The 25,727-nt window shown below is 44.6% G+C and overlaps 1 protein-coding gene across 2 annotated transcripts in view; it reads right to left on the minus strand.

The window, feature by feature from the left end:
• Positions 1–25,727, minus strand: part of RNF8 (ring finger protein 8) — a 33,412-nt gene that overhangs the window by 927 nt on the left and 6,758 nt on the right. The window contains exons 2-7 of one of the 2 annotated variants that reach the window (XM_028120490.2): positions 25,062–25,190; positions 14,991–15,785; positions 12,704–12,766; positions 10,193–10,282; positions 7,846–7,953; positions 5,733–5,937 (exon numbers count right to left, since the gene is read on the minus strand). In XM_028120490.2, coding sequence (XP_027976291.1) covers positions 5,733–5,937; positions 7,846–7,953; positions 10,193–10,282; positions 12,704–12,766; positions 14,991–15,785; positions 25,062–25,190 — 1,390 coding nt within the window. The remainder of the gene's footprint in view (positions 1–5,732; positions 5,938–7,845; positions 7,954–10,192; positions 10,283–12,703; positions 12,767–14,990; positions 15,786–25,061; positions 25,191–25,727) is intronic. The other variant, XM_028120492.2, reaches the window with a different exon arrangement.

Here is a 25,727-nt window from a genome sequence, read left to right on the forward strand (position 1 = left end):
ACAAAATTCTCTTGACTCCCCTCAAGCAAATTTCCTTGCCCACCCTCCCACATTAAACCCTTCTCTCTAGAAGACAGATGTACCCTCCCACTTTTAAAAGACTAATTCCCCAATCTGGGCCATGCATCCCCTGCCCTGCCCCGTCCTGATTTCCAAAGAATCTGAGCCTGCCCGCTATCTCAACTTCCCAGCCTCTCCTCTGCCGCAGGCTCAGCAACTGCACACACTCGGATCTCTCCTGTCTTTAACAAAACAAAATCAAACCAAACCAAACCCTCCCCTTACCCCACCCCCTCCTCCAACCACGGCCTTCTCTTGGTGCTGCCCCTACCGCCTTGGCGGTAGCCAAATTTCTTGAGGACCCTGTCTATCTTACTCTGCTCTACTCCCTGACCTCACACCCATTCTCCAGTTCACTGCAAACTAGCCTCTCACCCCACCAGTCCCCCCAAACCTGTACTAGATGAAGTCATCCACAGTCCACGCTCCTGCTACATCCAAGAGGCAGTCTTTCAACCTATGCCCTGCTTACTTTTATCCCCAACACCTGGCACTTAGTAGGAACTGAGAAGGAAGGGCCCAGGTGAAAGGAAGCAAGGAACAGACATTGGTTCTGGTTCCGGTTTCCCGGGACAAGGGTGAAAGAGGTCCAAACTCTCCAGAGTCGGAAAGCAGAAAGCAATTCAAGCAGAAGCCTTAGCCGGGAATAGGAGCATGTCCGGTCTCATTAGATTTCTTAAAAACCACAGTAGCAGACAGTCGGGCAGGATATATATCCAGCTGGTGCAGAGAAGCCTCAATGGGTGATGCACCCAATTCTATGATATTCTATGGGGAAAGGGAGGAAGAAGCACAATCAGTGACCCCAGCCACTCTCTAAGATTAGTTCATGGAAATCTAAAAATGCTCTGTGTTCATCTAGAGTTAAGTGTAGAAACCAAGAAACTCTCAGGGAAAATCTGGTTTGATTAATGACATCCTCTGTATTCACACAGGTCGTCTTCTATAAGAACTTCCTGAAAGTGTATGTCTGTAAAGCAAATCATAAAGTTACATGCTCATCAGAAGGGAGAATCCAATTTTTTAAAGAACCAAAATAACTCTGTTTTATCATTAAGAAGACAAAAGGGGAGCCTCAGTGGCTTAGTTGGCTGAGTGTCCAACTCTTGATTTCGGCTCAGGTCATAATCTCAGGGTAGTGAGATGGAGCCCCGCTTCAGGCTCTGTGTGTCAGGCTCCATATTCAGCACGGAGTCTGCTTGGGTTTCTCTCCTTATGCCCTCCCTACCCCCCCACCCCCGCCTGTGCGAGTGCACGTGCTCTCTCTCTCTCTCTCAAATAAATAAATAAAAACCTTAAAAAAAAAGAAGTCTAAAGGACTCTAGAGTCGGCAAGCAATCTGAGGTTCTGGGGCTTCACGGGTTGCTACTCCACATGCACTGTAATTAATCCCACAGCCGACCTCTACTCCGATCACAGTCCCCTCCCCCACTGGGGGGACAGTTCCTGTGCTGCCCTTGTCATTTCCAACTATGCATTCTGAGATGCCAGTAATGGTGATGGCGGAGATGCCCATCAGGGATAAGGAAAGGAAGGACAATAGACAAAGGGAAGGAAAGGAAAATTAAGGGGCAAAAATGGGAGGTGGTGATGGAGAAATACAAAAAAAGCTTCTAGGGGCACCTGGGTGACTCAGTCGTTAAGCGTCTGCCTTCGGCTCAGGTCATGATCCCGGGGTCCTGGGATCGAGCCCCACATCGCGCTCCCTGCTCGGCGGGAAGCCTGCTTCTCCCTCTCCCACTCCCCCTGCTTGTGTTCCCTCTCTCGCTGTGTCTCTGTCAAATAAATAAAAAATCTTTAAAAAAAAAAAACAAAAAAAGCTTCTAGTAACAAGTCTACTAATTTTCTATCCCATGGCGATTTTACAAAGGAAGAATTTTTAAAAGTCAAAAATTTTAAAGAGTTCAGTGTTACATACTATTTGAGTGCATGCATGTGGACACCCCAGCCCATGCCTACCTTGCTGAGAGCCATTTTCCCCCAGATGAACTGTCCTGCTGGGCAGGCATGCTGACTTCATGCACACGACCCTTCAGATTCTCTAGGGGCAGGACTGGGTGGATTAAGAGTACTTGCTAACAAGTATTCTCTCTGGATGAGCTCAGCTTGCCAGACACGGTTACTGAGGCCATGCCCACATCCTCCTCTAGAGGCTCTGTCTTTCAGCAGAGGGGGATGGGCATTATCAAGGAACACCTTGCAGCTGTGCAGACAGATACTCTTTTCAGTGACTGCCACTTTCTCCTGTCCCGCGTCTGGATCACCCTCCTCATAGCCTACAGGAAACTGGCAGGAGGCCACAGGCCCTGTGGTCTGACCGGAGTCTATCTTCCCAGCGACCCTCAAGTCTGCAGGGGCCTGTGTCACAGACTCAGGGAAGCTGTGCTTCCTAAACCCTTCTCCCCACCTCAGCATACCTAAAGGCCACAGCGTGCTCCCGCCAGTAGCCTTGGTTCAGTGTAATAGTACCAAGGAAGCCAGGGGACGTAGTCTGAAAAAGCCCCTGGATTGAAAATCACTATTCTAAAGGACCGACAAGATTTTATTTCTAGATAATTTGCTTTCTTCTTTTCTGAGCACAACCCAAAGAAACTGCTAGGGAAAGCTAAAAGTGAGAATGTTAACACTCTTGTCAACCAACCAACATTTAATGAGAACAGAACAAACAGAGGAGGGGGGAGTAGCTGACAGAAGACTCTGCTCTAGCCCCTCACCAGCTCCGGAGGGAGATCCTCTATAGGGAATGTCAAAAAATGTCTTCCCTTCAGAAAATCTCATGTCAATATCCCAGAGAGCCACAATTATTCATGTGACAAGCACTTACTAGATGTTTGTTATCTGCCCCAGCTCCAGAGCATCCTTTTTCTAACATAGGATCTAGCATCCGAGCATTTTCCTCCTCTCCTCTGTATAATCTGGCCTCACAGAGTTTACAAGGATCAGTGGCTCATCAGTCATGCGGCATCACTCCTCCCACGGGGATATGGAACTAGAAGACAACAACCAGCCAGGGAGGCCTGGAGTGGGGCTGCTCTTGGTGGAATCAGCACCTTACACTGCCAGACAGACAGGTTTCCCTCCCTGAGTCTGTGGTAAAAGAAACCCCTGCCCAGGAGGAAAACAGCCCTCCCGCGGTATCCAAACTGTGACAATTACAGGCCTGCCAATCCCAGTTCCCAGATCCTAAGTCGGGTCCTTCTTTAAAATTCCCATGCACTGGGGATTAAAGCAGCTTTCAATCGGCAAGGAAGGTTGGTATTTGAACTGAGAATTTTCTCTAAACCTCACACTGCAGACCAGTGAAGCTGCTGATGGCTCTGGCACATGTTTCCCTAAGTCGGGACTCAAAACCTTCTGTCTCTGGAGAACACCTCGGAGCTACATTCGCTGCAATAACCACAGAAACGGAGACCAGTGTCAGCGCCCCTCCCAGCGGGGGAGAGCGAGGCGGGAAGGCCACTTCAGTTCACTGCGTCGGCTCCAAGGGTTACCGACAAGGCACAGAGGAACCCTCTTTAGCCTCTGGAGGGAAAGGGGGGTTTGATGTGATTTATTCTGCAGGGTTAACTGTGTGAGGGGAGCCAGAGGTGAACTTAAGACACGGGGCTCTTCTTACCCTTTCCAGTGCTGCATGAAGCCATCTATCGCACTTGCACGCACGAGAAGAAACCCAGTCAGTGGGCTTGGTGAAGAAAGTACATCCCCAACCCCCCAACCCCTGAGACCCAGCACACTCCAACTCAAAGGCTGACCTGGGTTAAATCTGGGTCCCAGGTCACTGGTCCTCTCAGAAGGCATTCACAATACCTCAGCGGACACTTCCTAAGCCGTGGCTGTCCTCAGGCTGCCCTGGCACCATGTGGACCTTCTGTCACGTATGGGCAATGAGGGGGCACTGCTATGAACACATCACTGCTTCTCATGCCTCTGTGCTTTGTGCTGAAGCCTCTGCTTGGAAAGCTCCACCCCTGGGAACCTTTAAGACTCAGTTCAAATGACACTTCTTCCATGAAGCTTCCTACTGGACCTCTACCTGCCCAGACCAAACCGACAGCCCGCTCCTCTACAGTGCACCAGCAAACCGGCATGGGACTTGTCTGACTGCCTACTTGCCTTTCTCCCTCCTCCACACAGACTTAGTGCTGTGGGAGCGGCGACAAGGCCGTATGTATCTCTTTGTCCCCGTGCGGCGGGTACCGCTCCTGTAAATGCTGACGGAGTGAGAAGTGAGGGGAAGAGCAGTGGGATTCTGCCAGAACCAAGCGGCTCCTGCAAAGGTAAAAGGTCTGGGGGGACTCACACTGGCCACAAAATCTATGAGCACACAGCGGTCAGGAGAGTGCAAAACACTCTAGCTCCAAAGAACCACCTGAGGGCTGTCCCACCCTTCCCCAGGTGAGAACGTCTTCCTTGGCAGGACAGGCTCAAGCCCACTTCCTGCTCAGCAGCCGCTTCACCTGGCTCTGCACAGGCTTTCGGCCTCCGCTCTGGCTGACCAGCCGAGGGCCAGAGTCACAGCACGGCCGCCTGCAGATTGGCAGCAGATTCCTGGCCCTATTCAAAGTGGCTGACATTGGCTGAAGGGCTAGCAGGAAGGAAGCAGCGGACAGATGATCCTACTCTCAGCAGTGTGGCGTTTAGGCCTTCAGTTTCTCTGGACTTGGAGAAAGGTATATCCAGGGACACGTATGAGTCTGGGTTACCAATGGCCAGGTGGTGGGGAGCACCTGTAAGGACAGTGAGCTTCTGGGTCTTCTTCTCTGCTTGGCCTTTATAGGCAGCCAACTGACATCACTGCACTTTGGCTCTGATGCTCTCCCAGAAGGTAGTGCTGTGCTGGATTATTATTACCGTGATAATTGGATCCACCCTGCTTCTGTGCACTCTCATCCCTGGCCAATAACCAATCCTTTTTCCTCTCCATTAGCTTCCTTGTGCCTTGCCCCAAGATGCATCTTTTACCACAAGGACATTTAAGTCTCAAGTGGAGGGGCTCTGCAACCCTCAACACAGCAAGCGTCAAGGGTGATGAGATCACTTGGTTGAATAAGTGGATATGCACCAAGAAAGCATGGTTCAGTAGGGGAACTCACCCACCCATTTCCCCCATCTCTTTATTCAAATTCTCTCCAACTGGGAGACTAGCGGGTAGACATATTAGCATCCTCAAAGATTAAATTTCTCTAATTTAACATTATGTTCAATTTGTGTAATTAAGCTGTGACTTACTATAAAATGTGTGTTCTCATCAAGCATTCTCCAATTTGTCAATCTCTGACTTGTTCATCTCCTATTGATAACTGATTGTGTACCCAGCCCAAGATTTTTGCCAACACCTGGACAGCAACTGACCTGTCCTTAACAACAGCACCATCTAGTGATCAGTACAATAAACCTTCTGACCTTGTGTTTTCTACCCACATCCATAACCAAGGTACATACACTTAAATCTCCCCCTTTCCCGTTGCTCAAATACGTGAGTCCATTCTCCCTCAACTCTTTCTCACATGTTCATTACCTTTAACTCTCCTTCCTTTTTCCCCACTTCTCCCTCCTCTTCTTTAGCTTAAGAATCATTTATGTGACTCTCCTCCCCAACCAAAAAAATCGGCTTAAGTTTGTCAGTCTTCTGTTGAGGGAACTCACTCACCTTCTTATTCATACCCACTCACCTTTTCGTTCCCTAATGAGGACCATTCGTCGTTCTTTCACTTCTGAGCTCAGATTATCTACCATTTTATTAATGCAATTGTCCAGAACCAGGGAGTGAGTTTTGGACTTGATGTCCTTCCGACAAATGGGGCATTCTACCTTCCGCTTCATCCACTCATTGATACAGTAGGAGCAGAAACTGTGGGCACAGTTCAAGGTGACAGCCTACAATGGGAATGTGAACACACACATCAGAACCGTCATGCTTGCTTTCCCAGGGAGGTTGTGATCTCAAAGCTAGGACAAGAGTTCATTTCCAAGGCCAAATGGAAATTTAACCCTAATCCCATCTAAAGGGCTTACAGAGGGTATTAGAATTGTTCTTGGGGCTGGGAGATTTTAAGTCAGATGGTCCATCTTCGTTCTCAAAGGTAAGTTCAGATTTGTCTGTCTCGTTCCACCAACTCAGACGACACTGCCAAGGCAGTTTAGCTACCTTGCAAACAAACGTCACTGGACACAAGTAGGGCTAGTAAGCGTGTGAATGGTACAAATACATCACTAATTCTCTCATGGAAAACAAATGTATAACCTGCTAATGGAGAATGAGAGCTTCAATTTTAATAGATGATGGGAAGCACACTCTGAATACTCAGTATATAGAATGGTAGGAGGCAGCATCTATACTCAAAAAAACTTAAAAAGTAAAATACATGTAAAAGACAACTAAAAAGGCTGGGGAAAAAGAAACTAAACAATGGGAAAAATGTAATGGATTCACTGACAGTGACTGAACCCTTAAGTAAATAAGCCTGAGAGGAGAGGGAAAGCAGAAGGGAGTCTAAAGCTGAGGAGCTCCTCCGAGTCACTCCAATGGTCAGATGTCTGCCAGGGCCCTTTTCACTTCTGAAAATATAAACCGTGCTCTTCACTATTCTTGTTTATGTACATCTCCTAAAGATACAAGTTTTTCTGAGGCTCAAAAGTCTTCATTCCTGCTTTTAGGATAGTAGTGGAAAATAGAAATTATGCATTTTTCAAATGCCAAGTCAAGCACAGAAAGCCAACTAGGAGGTATTTTGTTAACTATATGAGATAAATCCTCACAAACAGGACTAAAAACCTGTCTGATTAAAATAAAACCTCTTTCCAACACTGACTTTACAAGGTCACCATAGAAAAGGTCAGGCAGTCTGCAGTAAACAAGGCGTGGGTCAGGTTGTTTGTCTGTTCTGTCTGTGGAGATGTTCCGGGTGGGCTAACTCATCACCCAGCCCAACATCCCTCCCCTTGCCTTCCTCTAGCAGAGCCCTGTCAAAGCCACACTGAGTCCCTCCAAAGTAGGGGATCAAATGACTAGAAACAATGAGGGAAATGATGACCTGAAGTCAAACTGGATCCAGAGCAAAAGAAACAGATCTACCCAGGACAGATTTCTCAGGAGGCTAATAGACTCAACCTCACTACAGACTACCAAAGACAAGGAAGGAATGCGTGCATGCATTTTCTTTTTTAAAGAAGTCTGAAAAACACTGTCATTTAACAACTTGAGTTAAGATGAGTGGTGTAAGATGAACTGGTCACAAATGCAAAAATTGGACATGGTAACAAATGGTAACCTAGGAGATGTTTTCGTTTTCATAGGGAGCCTCAGAGTCCCGGAAATATGTTCCATTTGGCTGAATTCCCAAAGTGGTCACACGTCAGTGACATTTACTACCCTGTTAAAGGCTGCACGAACTATCCGCCCACTCTCAGCACTGCGCCCATTCAGAGTAAAGAAAGAGAAGCTTTATTGAGCAGCTTTACTCTGATACCTCAAAAATCTAATGCCACGTCGCCCCGTTTTCTCCCAACAACAAAGAAATAAAGGCTTTATTGCAGCTAAAAAGAGCGACTGTACCAAATAAACACTCAACAACACACAAAATAAAAAGATCAGTAAAGGTAAAGAAGACTACAAAAGACAAATGAGACATGGCCACCTTTCGAGGTCACTTTTGAGGTCAGATAACTACAACAGATTCCTAGAATAAAAATCTCTTAATGTTTCCCTATAGCAGAACCTGTGCACCCGAGGCTCCGTTCAGGGTTGAGAGGAGTAAGAAGGCATGAGCCACTGCTTGTAATTACCTCAATGAAGTATTCTGAGCAAATAATACACTGGAGCTCGTTCTCTAGCACGTCATTCACGTGGCTAAGCACTTCCTCCTTCTGTGCTTGCACCTTCTCCTTCTCTTCCTGCAAAGACACACAACCCCATCTGTCATTTGGGGGAACCGACAAGAATGCAAAACAGGACAGGGAGCAGGTTAATTGTCTGGAATACGATTCAGGAGTCTAAATAAAATATTCAACCTGGCACAGCAACAGGAGAAATGAAACCCTTTCCCAGAGGATTATGATTTCTCAGAACTGCTTTCTAATATAGGGCAATGGCTTCCTTTCTTTCCTCTCTCCACTTTTTCTGTATTTGCATTGTAGGTCTCCTTCCCCAGAACTAACCAAATGAGAAAAACTGAAGGTAGCATTCAGACCACCCAAGACTAGAATGAGGATTACATATCCTATAACTAACCGCAGTTTAGAGGTGATATAAAATCATCCCAAGCAACCAAGAACTTACTGGACACGAAAGCAGACATGAAAGACAGGCCAAAGAGGCAGGAAGCCTGAATTAGTTTATAAGGTCCCCTGTGTTCCTTGCAGCTGCCTCTTCTACAAAATAAGGCTAATACGTATACTCCTCCCTGGAGGCAGGAGGCTGAGAGGGCCTCTTCCAGGCCCTTGGGGAGCCAAACTCTATGATGCTTGCCACCTCCACCTCCTGCAGAGGTCTGCAGTCCAATTTCCCTCTGCTTCCCCCAAGAGGTCAGACCACCTGTGGACACACTTTTTGGGAAGGATCCTAGGTATGTTCTCTTGAAGCAAACATCTATTTATTTATTTATTTTTAAAGATTTTATTTAGTTATTTGACACAGATAGAGACCAAGAAAGCACAAGCGGGGGGGGGGGCGGCAGAGGGAGAAGCAGGACCCCCACCGAGCAGGGAGTCCTATGTGGGGCTCGGTCCCAGAACCCTGAGATCAGGACCTAAGCCGAAGGCAGACACTTAACACTCTGAGCCACCCAGGCACCCCGCAAACATTTATTTAAGTCAGCACCTCATCCCCTAAATTGAAAGTGTCAGGAGCCCCTGAGGGGAAAGCTAAGGCCATTTAGGGTGTATCTCGGTGATTAATTTTTCATTTTTTTTAAAGATTTTATTTATTTGACAGAGAGAGAGACAGGGAGAGAGGGAACACAAGCAGGGGGAGTGGGAGAGGGAGAAGCAGGCTTCCCGCTGAGCAGGGAGCCCGATGTGGGGCTCGATCCCAGGACCCCGGGATCATGAACTGAGCCACCCAGGCGCCCCAATTTTTCATCTTTTATTGTCTCTTTTAATCAAAGCAAAGACTGTCACACTGCTTAGGGCAGTGAAGAGGGTCTGGACCCATTTTAACTAAAGTCAAGTTCCCTGAAAACTTACAAATTGCCAGGTTTAAAAAGATGTGGTTTTTTGGAAGTTAAGAAAGAAAGTACTATGTGATTTAAACAGAGGATAAGGATCTCAAACCAAATGAAAGTTGAGTCTCCTCCTTTCTGTATTCTGCTCCAGGTCTGTCTGTGGGGAGGGGTGGGCTGAGAGATGCAGTCAGCCTTAGGCATTAAGTTTAGGGCAGAGGTTCCAAACCAGTGGCCTGTGGACTGGATCTGGCTGACAGATTTGTTTAGTTTGGCCCTCAGGGTATTAAAAAACAAAACAAAAAAACCTTGAATTTGTTGCTAATATTTAAAATTGAAATAGTTCACATAAACATTTGGATTTCCATCTTCTGTGGAAAAGTCAGAAGATCTGACAACAGTGGGCCTGCATTTCTGGATGGCAACAACTGGCTAGAGCAGAGAAGAGCTGCCTCTCGGGGGCGGGGGTGGGCAAGGGGGGTGGCAAATGCCCCTGGCTGGTGTGCCTCTGTCCTCACAGCTCCCTACTGTGATCCTGCACCAAGGCCACTCCACTCACTTCTATTACCAGTCTACCCTGGAGGGCACCTGAGTTTAGAACCCCTAATTTAAGCATTCCACTGATGTGATGTGGGAAATAATTATCTACATGCATCAGGATGAACTGTTTCTCGACTATACCACCCCTTAGCCTGTCTCAGTGAAACACTCTGAAGGAGCATCTACCACAGCCAAAGGATGAGACTGCAGGATGAGAGTCTCATTCCCAGCATTTCGCTTCTGAATGAGGGAAGGAAAAAAATGTCTTAGAGGCAGACCCTTCTATAGGCCTGAATAATTTTACGCATTATTTCCCCTGAGGCAGAGAATTGCCATAATCTCTCTCTTCATTCACCATTGCAACCCTTGCACTGTTGAAAATGCTGAGTTGCATGTACTAACCAAATTCTAAACCTTCATCTTCTTTCTAGTACCTTGGTCTGTTCCAATTCTTTGTTCTTGGCTTGAATGACTGCTTCAAAGTCCTTCTTGCTGCGATTTAGTTCTTCCATTAGAGCCCGATGCTGCAGAAATATAACAGATACATATTCAAGATGAGCTTATACTGCATCTTTCCTTTTAGCCACACACGAGCCTGCTCCCTCCATCAATGGCTTTGGTTCAAGGGATCAATGGATTGGCAACTTCAAGAATGCCTCTGTTCCTTCAGGACAGCCCACTTACCTGCTGGTTTTCTTCAGGGAAGGGGGCAGCTAGGGAGGGAGGTCATCAAATCCATTAATCCCTCTGGAAATAACCCAGCCTCAATGGCCATCCAAATCAACTAAAGAACTTACACTGCCCTCCAGAGAGTCTGATTCTGTAGGTTTGCCGGGGGGGGGGGGGGGGGGGGGGGCAGGAATGTGCATTTTTTTTAAAAGCCGCCCAAGTGATTCTGGGAACCAATGCTCAAGAGCTGGTAAGTAATCTGAGGCTACCTAGCACTGGGAGTGGCTTTTAAGAAATAATCAGGGAGAAATGGAATGTCTAGATAATCATTTTTGTTGAAATAAAAAAGACCTTTAACCTATTTATTCTACAAATCACATACTACGTGCTTGTAAGGCAGTGCTGCCTGAACCCTGCCTGTGTCTTCTGGAAGCTGGCACACCCAAGAGCTAATAGCTCAATCATTGTGACTAACTGCCTACACTGAATGTCAAGAGATTCTACTTCTATGAAAATTTCTGAGCACCCTTGTGCTTAAGCGTAGCTTACACTTTCTCACCTCAAATCCCTTCTTAAAAAGAGTGGAATAACGGTAAGTTTTCTGAAAGGATATTACTCAAGAAACAAATTTTAAGATGTGTGGTCTCCCTCCAAAAAGCAATTATATCAGAAGGCCTGGGTATTTATCTTGACCACTGATTAGATGTATGTGCCTAACTTACTCATCTATAAAATGGGACAACAGGTGCCCCTCCTGCATCAGTGTTAAGAAAATAAAGTAACAGATATGAAAGCATCTGGAAAAGTTTTTAAAGCTCTATGTAGGGGCGCCTGGGTGGCTCAGTCGTTAAGCGTCTGCCTTCGGCTCGGGTCATGATCCCAGGGTCCTGGGATCGAGCCTCACATTGGGTTCCCTGCTCTGCAGGAGGTCTGCTTCTCCCTCTCCCACTGCGTGCTTGTATTCCCTCTCTTGCTGTGTCTCTGTCAAATATATAAATAAAATCTTTAAAAAAAAAAAAAAGCTCTATGTAAACGCAAGTTTTTCTAATTGCCTAATAAATAAAAAAGAACTGCTATAGAGGGACCAACAGGGTGGACCAAAAAACAACCACTGTTTCAGTTGAGAGAGTGGTATGTCCCTAGGCATGTTGTTATAAACCATGACCTAAAAGTATCCCATTTTAGACTAATGAATGGAGACTGGCCAACTACCTCATGCTAAATGTTTTCCTATCTCTCAGGAGAGGGTGAGGAGTTGTGGGTCCAAGGTACTCAATGATCCCTTGGGGATTTCCAAGTAGCAGAACCTCACTCTTTTCCAGTCAATTTCAAAACAATATTGCAATACAATTTAATAATGCTCTAAATGGGAAATATGCCTAGTTTCCCACCCTAGAAACAAGCTTAGAAAATAAAATTCCAAAAAGACTGAATTAATTTTCACCCAAGGCTTTTCAAGGCTATTTGTACACCCCTTAGGGAAATCAAGGCAGGCATCCCCCCAAGCTCACAATAATACGGGACTATTAGCATTCTAAGAAGGTTGGGAGTTAGATATGCAAGAAAAGAACGTAAGGAAAATTCTCCTAGACAAATTCTAATGCAATTGCTCACTCCTCTCAAGGAGATTTGAACCATCCCGCTAACCTCCTGACAAAACTTGCATCAAATTCCTGCTCATAAACACATTAAAGATGGAAGATAAAGCAGGTTTAAAAGATGCAAGGTTTAAAAGACTATCAGATGATAGTCAAGTTACATGAAATAAATTACAGGCAATCTTTGAAGGGAATTTATTCCTGTGAGCCTTGACCTTTCAGTAAATCGCTATGCTTTGCTAACTGTCAAACTGCACTCTCAACCTGACCTAAAATGCTTAATTGGAACATTCCTGAATGGTTTCTGGATGGCTTCAGCTCAGGAACAGTGAGGTAATAAAGACCCTTGCAGACCCTGGTGGCCAAGTCATAGACTGAAATGCCCCTCTGCTGGCCTCACCTTTCTGGAAGCACAGTCATTTCCCCCAGAGAGCCTCCTAACTGCTAAAGGCTCCATCCCATCTTCACTAGGGCAACGTCTGCTCAGATGAAGACCTAAGTTTTCATGCTGAGTCCTGGCATGTCTGTGAGGCCCAGTCTCCAACCTGATGGTGTGAGCAGCCGCTCGTCTGCAGAGTGGAGATCTGCAGAGGTGTGTGCTAAGCACAAGAGGCAGCCAGCGGCCACGGGAAGCTGCAGCCCACTACAATCCCAGTACGGTGGCAAGAGATAAGTTACCTCCTGCAGAGCCTGGGCCAACTGTTGCTTCAGGTCCTCTTCTCCTTGCTCCTTCTCCAAACCCTGCAAAGCCAAAAACAAAATGGAAGGTTTTCCTACAGGGAGGGGGATAAAAGAAACAAAATCTAGCAACAAGCAGAGCAGACTGGCTTCTGTGAGCATCTGGAAACAACAGGGGGCAGGGAGCAGATGGAAAATCTCCCATTTTACTTTAAGCTGTTGGCAGGAAGGGATTTGAGCAGCGTGAACTACTTACTCAAACACTGCACACCTCAGGGCTGTCACCTTCAAGCTACCACCCAAGTTGTTCTGGAGAGAACCCCTTGGGTAATACTCCGAGTCTCCTTCACTGGTTAAAACCGTGACTCCCAGAAAGATGTAAACTGAGAGCTTCGAAGCCACCAAATATCTAAACTCAGATATAATCCCCTAGGTTGACACTCAAAAGCTCCACCACGTTTCTTCCCTCGATTCTGGCCGCCCTCCTAGTGTGAGTCTCTATCACTTCTAGCCCATAAACTGCTTCTCCTCCTTGCTACAACTTACGCTGTTTTCTCCATCAGCCCCCTGTGATATGGATGCCTTCCACATCATCGTTGCCCTATGTCCAGCACCTTCTACAAGACCCTCTAGGCCCTTCCCTCTTTAAGAACTACCTGCCCATTTAATATGCTAACTGGAAATTATTCTCTAATTTAAATATATAAACTTAAAACTCTCCTATTTTACATGTGTAATATATCTCATTTCTTGAACAAGATTTATTTCTTAATGGCAAAAACCCTTTATTAAGCATCTTCAAAACCACCTGAACTCCAAGTATAGAACACCAGGCAATGTAGGTGCTCAAAAAAAAAAAAAAAAAAAAAAATCTGTGTGAAGCAACAACGGTTAAATGAGCTTTAGAACAATTAGTAGGAGTAGAATCCTTAGGGCTTGGTGGCAGAGGGAAATGCAACTCATAAACAAAGGACCAGATACAGTTCACCTTGAGCTATTTATATATGACCCTCAAATACCCTAGAAATCCTCCAAGCCAGTCCTTTTTGCCTTTCTTTACCATTTTGATATAGAAAAAGATTTTAAAGCTATATCCTGAAGCATGACCAAAGCAGCCACAAATATTAATTAATAATAACTCTTGTTCCTGAACACATTAGCCTTTAAAGAAGGTCCTGCTCCGGTGAAGGTGTCATACACTAAATATGTAAAGATGAACTCCCTCCATTAACTTCAAGAACTAGTCCAGGGCAGTAAGGGAAGCAAAAAGGTACACATAAGCAAGCAGTGTATAACCTCAGAAAGACCTATTTAATCCATGGCTTTTGCTAATGCTACCAGTTCAAGGGGATAGCAGAGATTAGAATGAAATTTATAAATTGTTCAGAAATAAGCCAACACTACTGGTTGTTCTTTGCCCTGAGTAAAGTAAACAAAACAGAAAAGCTTATTCACTTCAATCCTGATTGGTCCTTTTTATTTCTAAGTCAACAACGGGGAATTCTTGACATTCAATATTACCTGAGCAAGTAGGTGGGAGTAAACACGTGCCTCTTGCCAGATGGGAACTGACATTTTGAGCAGGGACCAGGATCAGCTCTAGCCTAGAAGCTTTGTGCAAGAGTTTGCAATCTAAGCAAATGACTCAGGGATGGAGACACATTTGGTCTTACCCTGACACAGCTAAGACAGTCATTATTTGACCCTCCTCCTAAAGGCACTGGGGAAGGTGCTTATCACTCAACCCAACAACTGAATCACAGTATACCTGGCCCCTCCTGTGCTGGATGCTTAGGATAGAAACAAAAACATTTTCTGCCTTTCTAGGCTCCCACTTCCTAGGTTAACTACAGAGTTAACTAATCATCAGAGCTAGTAAGTTGCCAGGTACAACAAGGGCAGAGTTACCACCTGACCCATCGCTGCCTTGGGGCTAAGTGATTTGGCTTTGACACAGCAAAGAAATTCATAAGGACCACTATTGGTTTAACTGAGTGTACTGTGGTTCTGTGGCCCCCTGACCTTCATCCAACCTCTCTCTGAACTTACCTCAGTTCTCAGGGGCCTCAGCTTTACACCCTGAGATCAGTTATGTCCTGGCTAGCCATCTACTTTACCCCATCATGGCACCACACTCTGGCTCTTGACCATCATGCTGAAGTCTTAACACTTTATGCTACCCCCTTGTCCCTCTCAAAGTCCTTTGTTTCCATTCCATCTCCTGTCCCTGGCACTCAAAGCACGTGGTCCCTGACCCAGAAACACAGAGCTGTGGCCAGAGGCTCACCAAGGGCCTGCCCATCCCTGAGGAGCACTGGCGTCCTTTCCTCCTGTGTGGTACCTGGAGATGCTGCTCCTCTTCCTGGAAAGTCTTCTCTAGCTGCTCCACTCTGGCCTGCTGCTGGGCCTGCTCTGCACACAGCTGGGACTGTAAATCCTGCAGCTCCTGCTCCATTTTCACAATTCTATTTGAGTTCCCTTTTTGGGTCTGCTTTTTCACCTTCAAGACAGCTACCTGTTTTTCCTGCATTTGTATTTTCAGCTTCAGAATCCTGGACATGGTCACCCTGACTAGCTCTAAGCCGCTTTGAGATGCTGAAGGGTTTGAGGCTTTCTGCTTCTTAGGATGAAGCTCTATGACTTTTGCGGAGCCAGGGTGAACATGAGCCTCTGTGGCCTTCTTCCTCGGCTCAAGAGAAGTCAACTTAGGATCCAGATATTCGGAGGGTTGACTGGCCACTTCACCTTTCCCATGAGACTTCACTGGTTGACCAGGTTCACAAGACACTTTATTTATTTTGGATTTCAAATTTGAGGGGCCTTCAGCTCCAGAACCCTCCAATTCATCCAAACTAAATTTCCTTTTAGTTCTCAATCCCCTATTTTTTCCTGTCATCTGGTCATTCTTTGGGGCAAGACAAGGATACATCCTCTCCCGGTCTTCTTCAGTAACTTCATATTCATACTCTGCATTCTCCTTATTCTCCAGAGGTACCCCGAGCTGGATGTGGTCTCCCTTATGGATAGAATAGACCTTTAAAGGTTCTAGACGTTCTCTGTTCAGCCAAACACCATTCAGACTCTGGAGAAAGGGAAAGAAAGACGAAATAAGCTTCATGATTTTCTTCCTCTTAATGGAATTTTTCCTGCTGCTGCAAAACCTTCTGCCTTTTCAGAAGGAAAACCCTTGAGAACAAATAGAAAAGGTTCATAAACCACCACCCTTAGAAACAGCATTCTTCCAACAGCTCTGGCTTTTTACCTACATTTTACATTCATGCCTCCACAGAGAACTGCTGGTATAATAGGCAGGAATCACCTTATTACTGGCAGATGAATTACTCAACTGCAGCAGCATTAAAAGAAACTGCAGTTGAATAGCTCCTATTGACCTAAACTGGGGGCAATGGCCCAAGACAGGAAAAACAGCTATTAGCAAAGGAAGCAGCGTCTAATGATGAGGTTCAAAAGGTAGGCTTAGCCAGGAAAGTCACACAAGCACTGTCTCTGAATGTGGCCCCCAAACACACTGGTGAATGAGCAAAGCACTTCCCAGTACACATAAACCTAAAAAGACTGTATCAGTACCTCGTACTGGGATCTAACCCAATTAATAGCCCCAGAGGTCCACTGGGGAACACAGCATAGTGGTTAAGAGTTGGTGCTCTGGCTCAGACAGACTTGAGTTCACAGCCCAAATGCACCACCTTGGGTTTATGAGTTGCCTGGCCTTCAGCACTTCACTTAACCTGTGTCCCAGTTCTGTCTGCAAAATAGGGATAGTACAGTTCCTTACTCATACCACTCTGTAAGGAATGAATGAAATAATAATACATGTAAAACACCAAGCAGGTGACTCATATATAACAAATACTTGATAAATATTTACTTTAATGACTTAAATTAAACCACAGTGTAGGGGTTGAGAGCATGGACCCTGGAGTCACAGTACCTAGACTTGTAATCTGGCTTCATCACTCAATAGCTGTGTGACTCTGGGTAACTTTCTTAACCTCTCCATGCCCCAGTTAACACATCTATAAAATGAAGGATAAGAAAAGACTCTCCCGCATGGATTTTGTGTAGATTTAATGAGATGACATATGTAATGTACTTAGAAAAGTGCCTGACACATGGTAAGCATTATGTAAGTGTTCACTACTATTATTATGTTCTGGCTCAATCGACTTACCAACATTCATTTCAATTCTGTGCTCAGCATCTTGCAAGGTAAATATACTGAGCACAAAAGTAGAAGATATGAAAACAACTTTTAGTAGCTGACTATATGGAAAGGAAAACACGAGGGCACATATAAGTAAATATGGGATTACAAAGCACAGCCTATAAATGCAAAGGACTATCATGTAGAGCTGGGCCAGAGAAGAGATGCTAAATGGCGATGACAGGTTCTAAAACAGACTTGAAACAAATGCAGGATTTAAAGTTTAAAGAGACGGGGGCGGGGGGTGCCTGGCTGGCTCAGTCGCAAGAGCATGGGATTCTTGATCTTGGGGTCGTAAGTTCAAGCCCCACGTTGGGAGTAGAGATTACTTAAATAAATAAATTTGGAAGGAAGGAAGGAAAGAAAGAAAGGAAAAGGCAAGTGGGCATTTTAACCCATATTAAGAACTTATCCCCCTTTCTTGCTGTGTCTGTCAAATAAATAAACAAAATCTTTAAAAAAAAAAAAAAAAAAGGGGCGCCTGGGTGGCTCAGACATTTAAGCGTCTGCCTTCAGCTCAGGTCATGTTCCCAGGGTGCTGGGATTGACCCCTGCATTGAGCTCCCTGCTCCGCGGAGAGCCTGCTTCTCCCTCTCCCACTCCCCCTGCTTGTGTTCCCTCTCTCACTGTGTCTCTCTCCATCAAATAAATAAAATCTAAAAAAAAAAAAAAAGAACTTATCTTTGGGAGACAGTCCAGGGATGAAGGTCACATCTGAACTGGGACTAAGACTATGTTCAAGTTGGTAACTAAAGCTACCTCCTCACAGCTAGAAAAGATACCTGGTCAACCCAAATATGAGGGATGGGGGCTTGACTACAAGGCACAGAGGATGAAGACTAGAGTTTGGATCTCAGTTCTGGGTTGGTAGTAGGCCCTTGCTTCTTGTTTTATATTATGTGGCTGGAGGGGAGAGAGGAAGAGAAAAATGAACACAGATACATACAGAAAGACTGGCTTTAACTCACTGCCTTGAGCCTAACCTGGCTTATCTGGCTAACTTCTCCCAACCTTTCTATTCATATTCAGCCTGAGAAATTATGAGAGTGATGAGTTCTGCTGACTTCTGAAACAACACAGGCAGAAATAAAAAAGGAGAGGGAGGGAGGCCAAAAGACTCTATAGCAGTTCTATAGCAGAATAGTTAATTACAGATTATACACAGGAAAAGGGTCTCAGGGAAAGTATTATGACACAGGAGGCCACCTATTGCCAAGGTACAGATATTTAAGAAAAATCTCAAAGACAAAGAGAGGGTTAAATAAAAGAAGGAGGTTACAGAAGCAGCCCAAGTCTGGAGCAAATAAGAAACCACTAAAAAACTGGGGTGAACTTTTAAGAGGTACTGCAACCCTTCCCTAGATCCTCCACAGTAACCCACCTCCTTCAGAGCCCTTTCGATCCAGAAAATAAACTCTCAACATTTTCCCATCCCATTTTACCCTTGGATCCATCTGTTTATCCACTCATCACTCCTTGGTGACATCTAGTGGTATACTTTGGACCACAGCCCCAAGTCAGGTCTGTTCACAAGGTGACTGTAGAAAAGGTTGAAGATACCAGGACTGTATGAGAACAGTCGAGTATTGCCCAGCATATGATCTTAAATACAATGGTTTAAATAAACCAAACTGTGTTCAAGCCTTTTTTTTTTTTTTAAGATTTATTTGAGAGAGACAGAGATGGCAAGAGAGAGCACATGAGCAGGGAGGAGAGGGAGAAGCAGACTCCCCGCCGAGCAGGGAGCCTGACGCTGGGCTCGATCCCAGGATCCTGGGATCATGACCTGAGCCAAAGGCAGACGCTTAACCAACTGAGCTACCCAGGCACCCCTCAAGCCTTTCTTGCTGTTGGTTTTCACAATCCCCAGTTTGAGCACTATCAGCAACAGCAAAGTGATAACCAAAGAAAAGCCTGCCCAGTGACTCCTAGCCATCGATGGGGAAAAGGTGGGATAACCAGCACCCACGTAAACGCCAATTACTTCACTTGATGCTCAATCTCTGCCCAGCGTCTTTAATCAGCTGTTGAGGAGAGTGGAAACCCAAAGCCAACAGGCAATGTTTTCTCACAGTTCACTAAATGATTTATGTAGCCCAGTGGTTCTCAACCTTGACTGTCCAGTGAAATCACCTGGAAATGTTTAAAAGAAACACTGACTGGGCTAATTGGTCTGAGATGGGGACTAGGTATCAGGATTTTTAAAGTAAAGTTGCTTTTTTTTTTTCTATTATTTTTTTTAAAGATTTTTATTTATTCATTTGCGGGAGAGACAGAGAGAGAAGCAGCAGGGGTAAAGGCAGAGGGAGAGGGAGAAGCAGACTCCCTGCTTAACAAGGAGCCCGATGCGGGACTCAATCCCAGGACCCTGGGATCATGACCTGAGCCGAAGGCAGACCCTTAACCATCTGAGCCACCCAGGCGCCCAAGTTGCTTTTTTTTTTTTTTTAAGATTTTATTTATTTGGTGCGTCTGGGTGGCTCAGTTGTTAAGCCCCTGTAGAGCTCCACATTGGGCGTGCAGCCTGCTGAAGATTCTTTCTCTCCCTCCCCAACCCCCTTTAAAAAAAAAAGAAAAAAAGACAGCCATCTTCAAACCAGGAAGTGAGTTCTCATCAGAAACTAAACCTGCCTGCCTAATCACTGATCTTGATGCCTACCAAACTCCCGAACTGTGAGAAGTAAATGTCTGTTGTTTAAAAAAAACAAAAAAACTGCCAAACTGTTTTTCAAAGTGGTGGTATCACTGTGTATTCTCACTTGCGGTGTTTAAGAGTTCCAGTTACTCTGCATGCTCACCAGCATTTAGTATTAGAAATTCTTTACTAAAGCATAATATACAAACATAAAAGTGCACAAATCATAAATGTACAACTAGATGAATAATCACAAAGTGAACATCTCAGTGTAACTACAAGGTTTAAAAAAAAATTCCACATTCTCAGCATCCCAGAACGTCCCCCCACCCCCCACCCCTACTTCCCTCTAGCCCCTAAGCCCCTCCCCCTCCATAAGGGGACTACTAGTGTGGCTTAACATCACACACTAGTTTTGCCTAGTTTGGACAATTATATAAATGGCATCATATAATATGTATTCTTTTGTGTCTGTCTTCTTTCACTCAATATTGTTTGTGAGATTAATCCATGCTGTTGAATATAGCAGTTCATTCATATTCATTCTAGTATAAGGTTTCACTGTAAGATTGTATCTACTGTTGATGAACACCTGAGTTGTTTCCTGGCAGTGAAATTATTGTCAGAATATGTGCAACTGTATATATATGCAACTGTAATAAATGCCAAATAATTTTCCAAAATGGTTGTACCAACTTATACTTCTACCAAAAGACTATTTGCCCCCATCCTCGCTAATGCCTAGGATGGTCATTATTTAATTTTAGCCACTCTGGCGGGTATGTAGTGGTATTCCATTGTGGTTTTAATTTGCATTTCCCTGATCACTAATGAGGTTGAACAACTTCTCATGGATATTGAACATTTGGACATAATCTTTTGTGAAGTGCCTGGCTCTTGCCCATTTTAAAAACTGGGTTATCTTTCAGGGCACCTGGGTGACTCAGTTGTTAAGCATCTACCTTCGGCTCAGGTCATGATCCCAGGGTCCTGGGATCGAGCCCTGCGTTGGGCTCCCTACTCTGCAGGAAGCCTGCTTCTCCCTCTCCCCCTGCTTGTGTTCCCTCTCTGTGTCTCTCTCTGTCAAATAAATAAATAAAATCTTAAAAAACAAACAAACTGGGTTATCTTTCTTTTTCTTATTGATCTGGAGTTCTGTACATATTCAAACATAAATCCCTCATTGGTTATGAGTAGCAAATATCATCTTCCACTCTGAGTTTACCTTTCCCTCTCTGAATGGTGTCTTTTGATGAATGGAAGTTCTTAATTTTAATGTGATACCAGCAGTATTATTTAGAAGAACCCCAGGTAAGCACAAAAACTGGAAATGGGGTTGAGAGCCACTGCTCCAGCTGCTGGACAACCAGAAGCTGAACTGTCCCAAGCAACAAGGTTTGTTCACAGACGACTGAATTCACCAGACACATTAAATGCCAGAGCCTGCAGACATGAAGGTAGGAATCACCAGGGAGCACACGAATAACAACATGAGAAGAATGAGAAAGGTTCAAACAACATGTCTGAGCCTCGAGGACTGAAGGCAAGTAAACCCACCAAGGCATTTCAGACTGACTCCAAAACAACAAATTTTCTGAATGAGCTGGATATTAATACGTAAGATGAGCCATCTGAAGAGCTTTTCAACTGAAATGTACACAACGACAACATTCTGTGTGCAGAGTCAGCAGTCCCCCAGGGTTTTTCTTTTTTTAAGTCAATTTAAACTAAAATTGCATTTGTTGCAATTTTTAGGTCTGTACTTAAGCTTTCACTTTCTGGCCATTCCAGCATATAAGAGAGACCATTTAATGAAGAGAGAGTGTAGTTCTGAGTTTTGAATTATTTGAAATCTCTACCTCTTGAAAAGACTTGGCAAATGACTTCAAATATGACCATAACAATAATGTCCTGCATCTGAAATTCAAATCCTTCATCAGAAGAGGACTGCCAAGGCATCATGCCAGAAAAAAGCCACAAAGAAAAGGAGCATCTGTTAAGGAAAAAAAAAGGCAGGGGGTGGGGGGGGGGGTTGGTGCTTTTACCTGTAAGAACAGTTGCTCCATCAAAACACTCGAGTCACAGCTTCTCTTAAAAATCAGTTACCTCACAAATGGAATCAAAGCTAAGAGGCTTAAACCAGAAAAGACTTGGAAGAATCTGCAGCCTGCCTTCTCTCTGTATTATCTGTCTGAGCCCTAAGAGAGGAGTCTCATGGTAACAACAGCCTTCAAAGAAAGGGTATACGGCAAATGCTGGAGAGCGGCCCAGAAGCAGTCATGATCTGTGGCTGGCGTGGGCTGTCTCTGTGTCCCTAAGGGTGACATTCAAGGAACACTAAAACCAGTCAGCTGGTGGCTTCCCAACCTCTCAAAATCTGCTATCCCATAAATGGAACACATCCATACTGCACATAATCAAGGAGAGAAGCACCAGAGAACTCACCCCTCTAATACTGCAACCCCATTTCTCAGATAACCAACTCTGATAAGGAAAGCATCTTTTCCTAAGGTGGTTTGATATAAGCTACTGCAGGGGCTTTAAAACCTGGCATCTATGACTTAGATATGCATCATTAATTTTTTTTTAATCATACAACTGGTACAGGTTTCCCCTGATATCCAAAAGTAGAGCGTTCCCAAGCCAATGGTGTAAAGCAAAGAAGCAAAGAAGCAATCACCATTAACTTATATGGAAAATTTTTTTATTGTTCCCAGACCCAAAATATAACCTCTCTTAGGCTTTTCTGATACCTTAGGACATCGCTTGCTAACAGATGCACAGAATAAATCGAGATTAAAGCACAGATGCTCCCAGATACAGTTCAAAGCTGTGGCACCTTGATGCTGAGATGCTGAGTGTAGTCCCCTGGGAAAGAGCTTAGCAGGGCCACTCTCAGTGCTCTGGTGGCGCTGCCTCTATAACAGCTCACTGCAAAACAAATGTTAAACACTATTTTTGCCCTTTTTTTGTAAAAGAAATCTTCCAATTCTTTTTTGTAAAAGAAATCCATTTCTTTTCGTTAGCAAATACAGGCACCAATGTAGGTCTTTTGTAAAAGCGAAGTGTAGGATAGACAATGTGAACTTTCCAAAAGCGGAGCATACCTGTAGAGCAAATCAGAGTACTTCACTGGAATTTGACAACAGGATATGGTAGAGACTTATTTGAGGCTGGCTCATTCACTCACTCAACCAGTTAGAAGGCCCTGGGCAAGTCAATATATCTCTCTGGGTCTCAGATTCCTCTCTTCCCAGAAGACGTTAAACTTGATCATCTCTGAGGCCCCCTTTTCAGCACCAATCTCTATTGTGCTCCTAACGCCTTGCGAAGCGTACCAAACCAATTTACTTAGCACTTATACCCTCTCCTTCAACACAATGCCAACTCAACCTCATCCTAGTCAGGAAGGTAGTTTCTCAACAGTTTAAATCCAGCAGTTTTAAAAGCATGCAAAATGAGGCAGGCCTGCAGGATACCTGTGATATTGTGAATTATAATAAGAAATATATATTTGCTCTTTATCCCTGTTTCTAGCACAGAGCTCCTAAAAACTCTTGGAATTTCCTAAGTGGTGAGACAAAAAGGTGTCTTTTATTATGTTAATGAGGCAACCTTGGTCCAGGCCAAGGTCACCTAAGGATAGGGTCTATTTGCTAGGGGAACCAACCCAGTAATTGAAGGGTTGAAACTTTCAGTCCCACCCCTCAACCTTCTGGAGGAGAGAGGGGTTGGACATTGAATTGATCACCAATGGCCAATGATTTAATCAATCATGCTGTGTAATAGAGCCTTCATAAAAACCCAAAAGGATGGATTCAGAGAGCTTCTGGGTTGATGACTACATGGAGGTTTTGAGTGAGTGGCACACCCAGACAGGACCTGAAAGCTTTGTGCCCTTTCCCGCATACCTTACCCTACACATCTCTTCTGTATGGATGTTCCTCTGTATCCTTTATTCCTATCCTTTCATAATAAACCGGTAAACATAAGCAAATGTTTCCCTGAGTTCTGTGAGCCACTCTAGCTAATTTTTAGATTTTTTTTTTTTTTTTTGACAGAGAGAGAGAGAGAGCACAAGCAGGTGGAGTAGCAGGTAGAGGAAGAGGGAGAAGAAGGCTCCGGGCTGAGCAGGGCCCAATGCAGGGCTCGATCCCAGGACCCTGAGATCATGACCTGAGCCGAAGACAGTTGCTTAACCAACTGAGCCACCCAGGCGTCCGCAAGCCACTCTAGCTAATTAATCAAATCCAAAGGGGGAGAAAGTCATTGGAACCAGTTGGTTCCAGTTGGTTAGAAGTACAAGTAAACAACTTGGACTTGTGACTGGCATCCTTGGAGCCTCCAATCTACAGCTGTTCGTCAGATGCATAGGTGTTAACCTGTAGAATTCGATGCTATCAGAACTGAGGTGAATAGTAAGACACCGAGCTGGCGTCCCAAGCAGTGCTTGGCAGTGTAAGATAACCCCTCCACCCCAGCACACCTCAGAACTGGTCTCAGACCATTTACTACTCTTCTTTCTACCAGGTGTCGTTACAACCCTTCCAACCAGAGCAGTGTAAGATGGTGTCTGAAGGCATTTCCTACTTCCTAATGTCTTAGCTGTCAACATTTGAATTTCTTTCAGAGCATAGTCTCTATTTTCACGGTATCCCTGGGTGCATGTATATCTGTACTTTAGGTGCCTCCTAATTGCTGGGCTTTACACACTATTTCACCTCCCTTAGTATTCACACCAGACCACTGATTTTCAAATTTGTTTAAAGCAAAAAAGGCCTGTATTCAAAGGAAATCTTCCTCAAGACACAAATATATAAAAGGGATTAAAAAGAGGATGGGAGTGTTGCTCTGATGGAAAGGAATTGGGAAGGGAAGGAGCTAAGTGCAGTTAGCTCAATTCCTTCCTCCTCCCAGTGCTCTGAACCATAGGTATACTCCAGAATATCTATTAGATTTTTCCCAAGGTCTCTGTACCTATGACTTACAAAGGACAATTCCCCCAGTGACTCAGTCTTGTTTCTGGAGCAGGACCTACTGCCCCAATTCAGGAGTTTCCTTCGAAGTAATGAACTTTCGTTCAAGTCATTAGAAATTATTTTGGGGGGCACCTGGGTGGCTCAGTCATTAAGCGTCTGCCTTTGGCTCAGGTCATGATCCCAGGGTCTTGGGATCGAGCCCCACATCGGGCTCCCTGCTCCGCAGAAAGCCTGCTTCTCCCTCTCCCACTCCCCCTGCTTGTGTTCCCTCTCTCACTGTGCTTCTCTCTGTCAAATAAATAAAATCTTTAAAGAAAAAAAAAATTATTTTGGTATAATCTAATCTCTGGCAGCATACAGAAATGGTTGTCTGTGGGGAAGACAACTGGCTGGCTAGGGGAGAAGATACACTTTTGAACCTTTTAATTTTGTATTCTGTATTACCTATGCAAAAAAAAAGTAATTTAAAAATAAACAAAAATTCAGTAAAAGTCATTAGGCATCTGTGGATTCCTGTACCTTGTTGTCCATAATTGTCCACTGGCCCTCGACATTCTGCTTCAAAACACAGTGGTTTCGGGAAATCATCAGAGGGCAGATTTTTGATACCAGTTGGTATGTGACACCAAATCCTCGCCCTATAGTCACCTAGGAAGACAACAATGTAAGAGACACAATCAGTCATTTTGCTGAAAAGAGAGATCCTTTGCAATCTTGTCAACCAGCAATATTCACACGTCCTGACTTAAGATACCAGACTCTTGTGAAACCCATACAGCTTATCAGCTATCTCCTTAGCTTCCACGGGAACCAGCAGGTAGAAAAAGGCAAGAAGTTCTGACAAGGAGACAGCTGAATGAAGTTAATCATGGAATGTCAGAGTTGGGAGGACGCTGAACTTTTGTCATGAGATGGAGGAATCCTTTCCACACCGCCCCATCAACTAGTCTTTTTTTTTCCTTTCTTTCTTTCCTTTAACATTTTTTTATTTAGTTATGTTAATCACCATACATTATATCATTAGTTTTTAATGTAGTGTTCCATGATTCATTGTTTGCGTGTAACACCCAGTGCTCCTTTCAGTACATGCCCTCTTTAATACCCGTCACCAGGCTAACCCATCCCTCCACCCCCCTCCCCTCTAGAACCTTCAGTTTGTTTCTGAGTCCATAGCCTCTCCTGGTT

The sequence above is a fragment of the Eumetopias jubatus genome, unplaced genomic scaffold, assembly GCF_037043125.1.
Source record: "Eumetopias jubatus isolate StellerSeaLion01/CBP00866 unplaced genomic scaffold, mEumJub1_p1.0 scaffold_6, whole genome shotgun sequence".
NCBI classification, from domain to species: domain Eukaryota; kingdom Metazoa; phylum Chordata; class Mammalia; order Carnivora; family Otariidae; genus Eumetopias; species Eumetopias jubatus.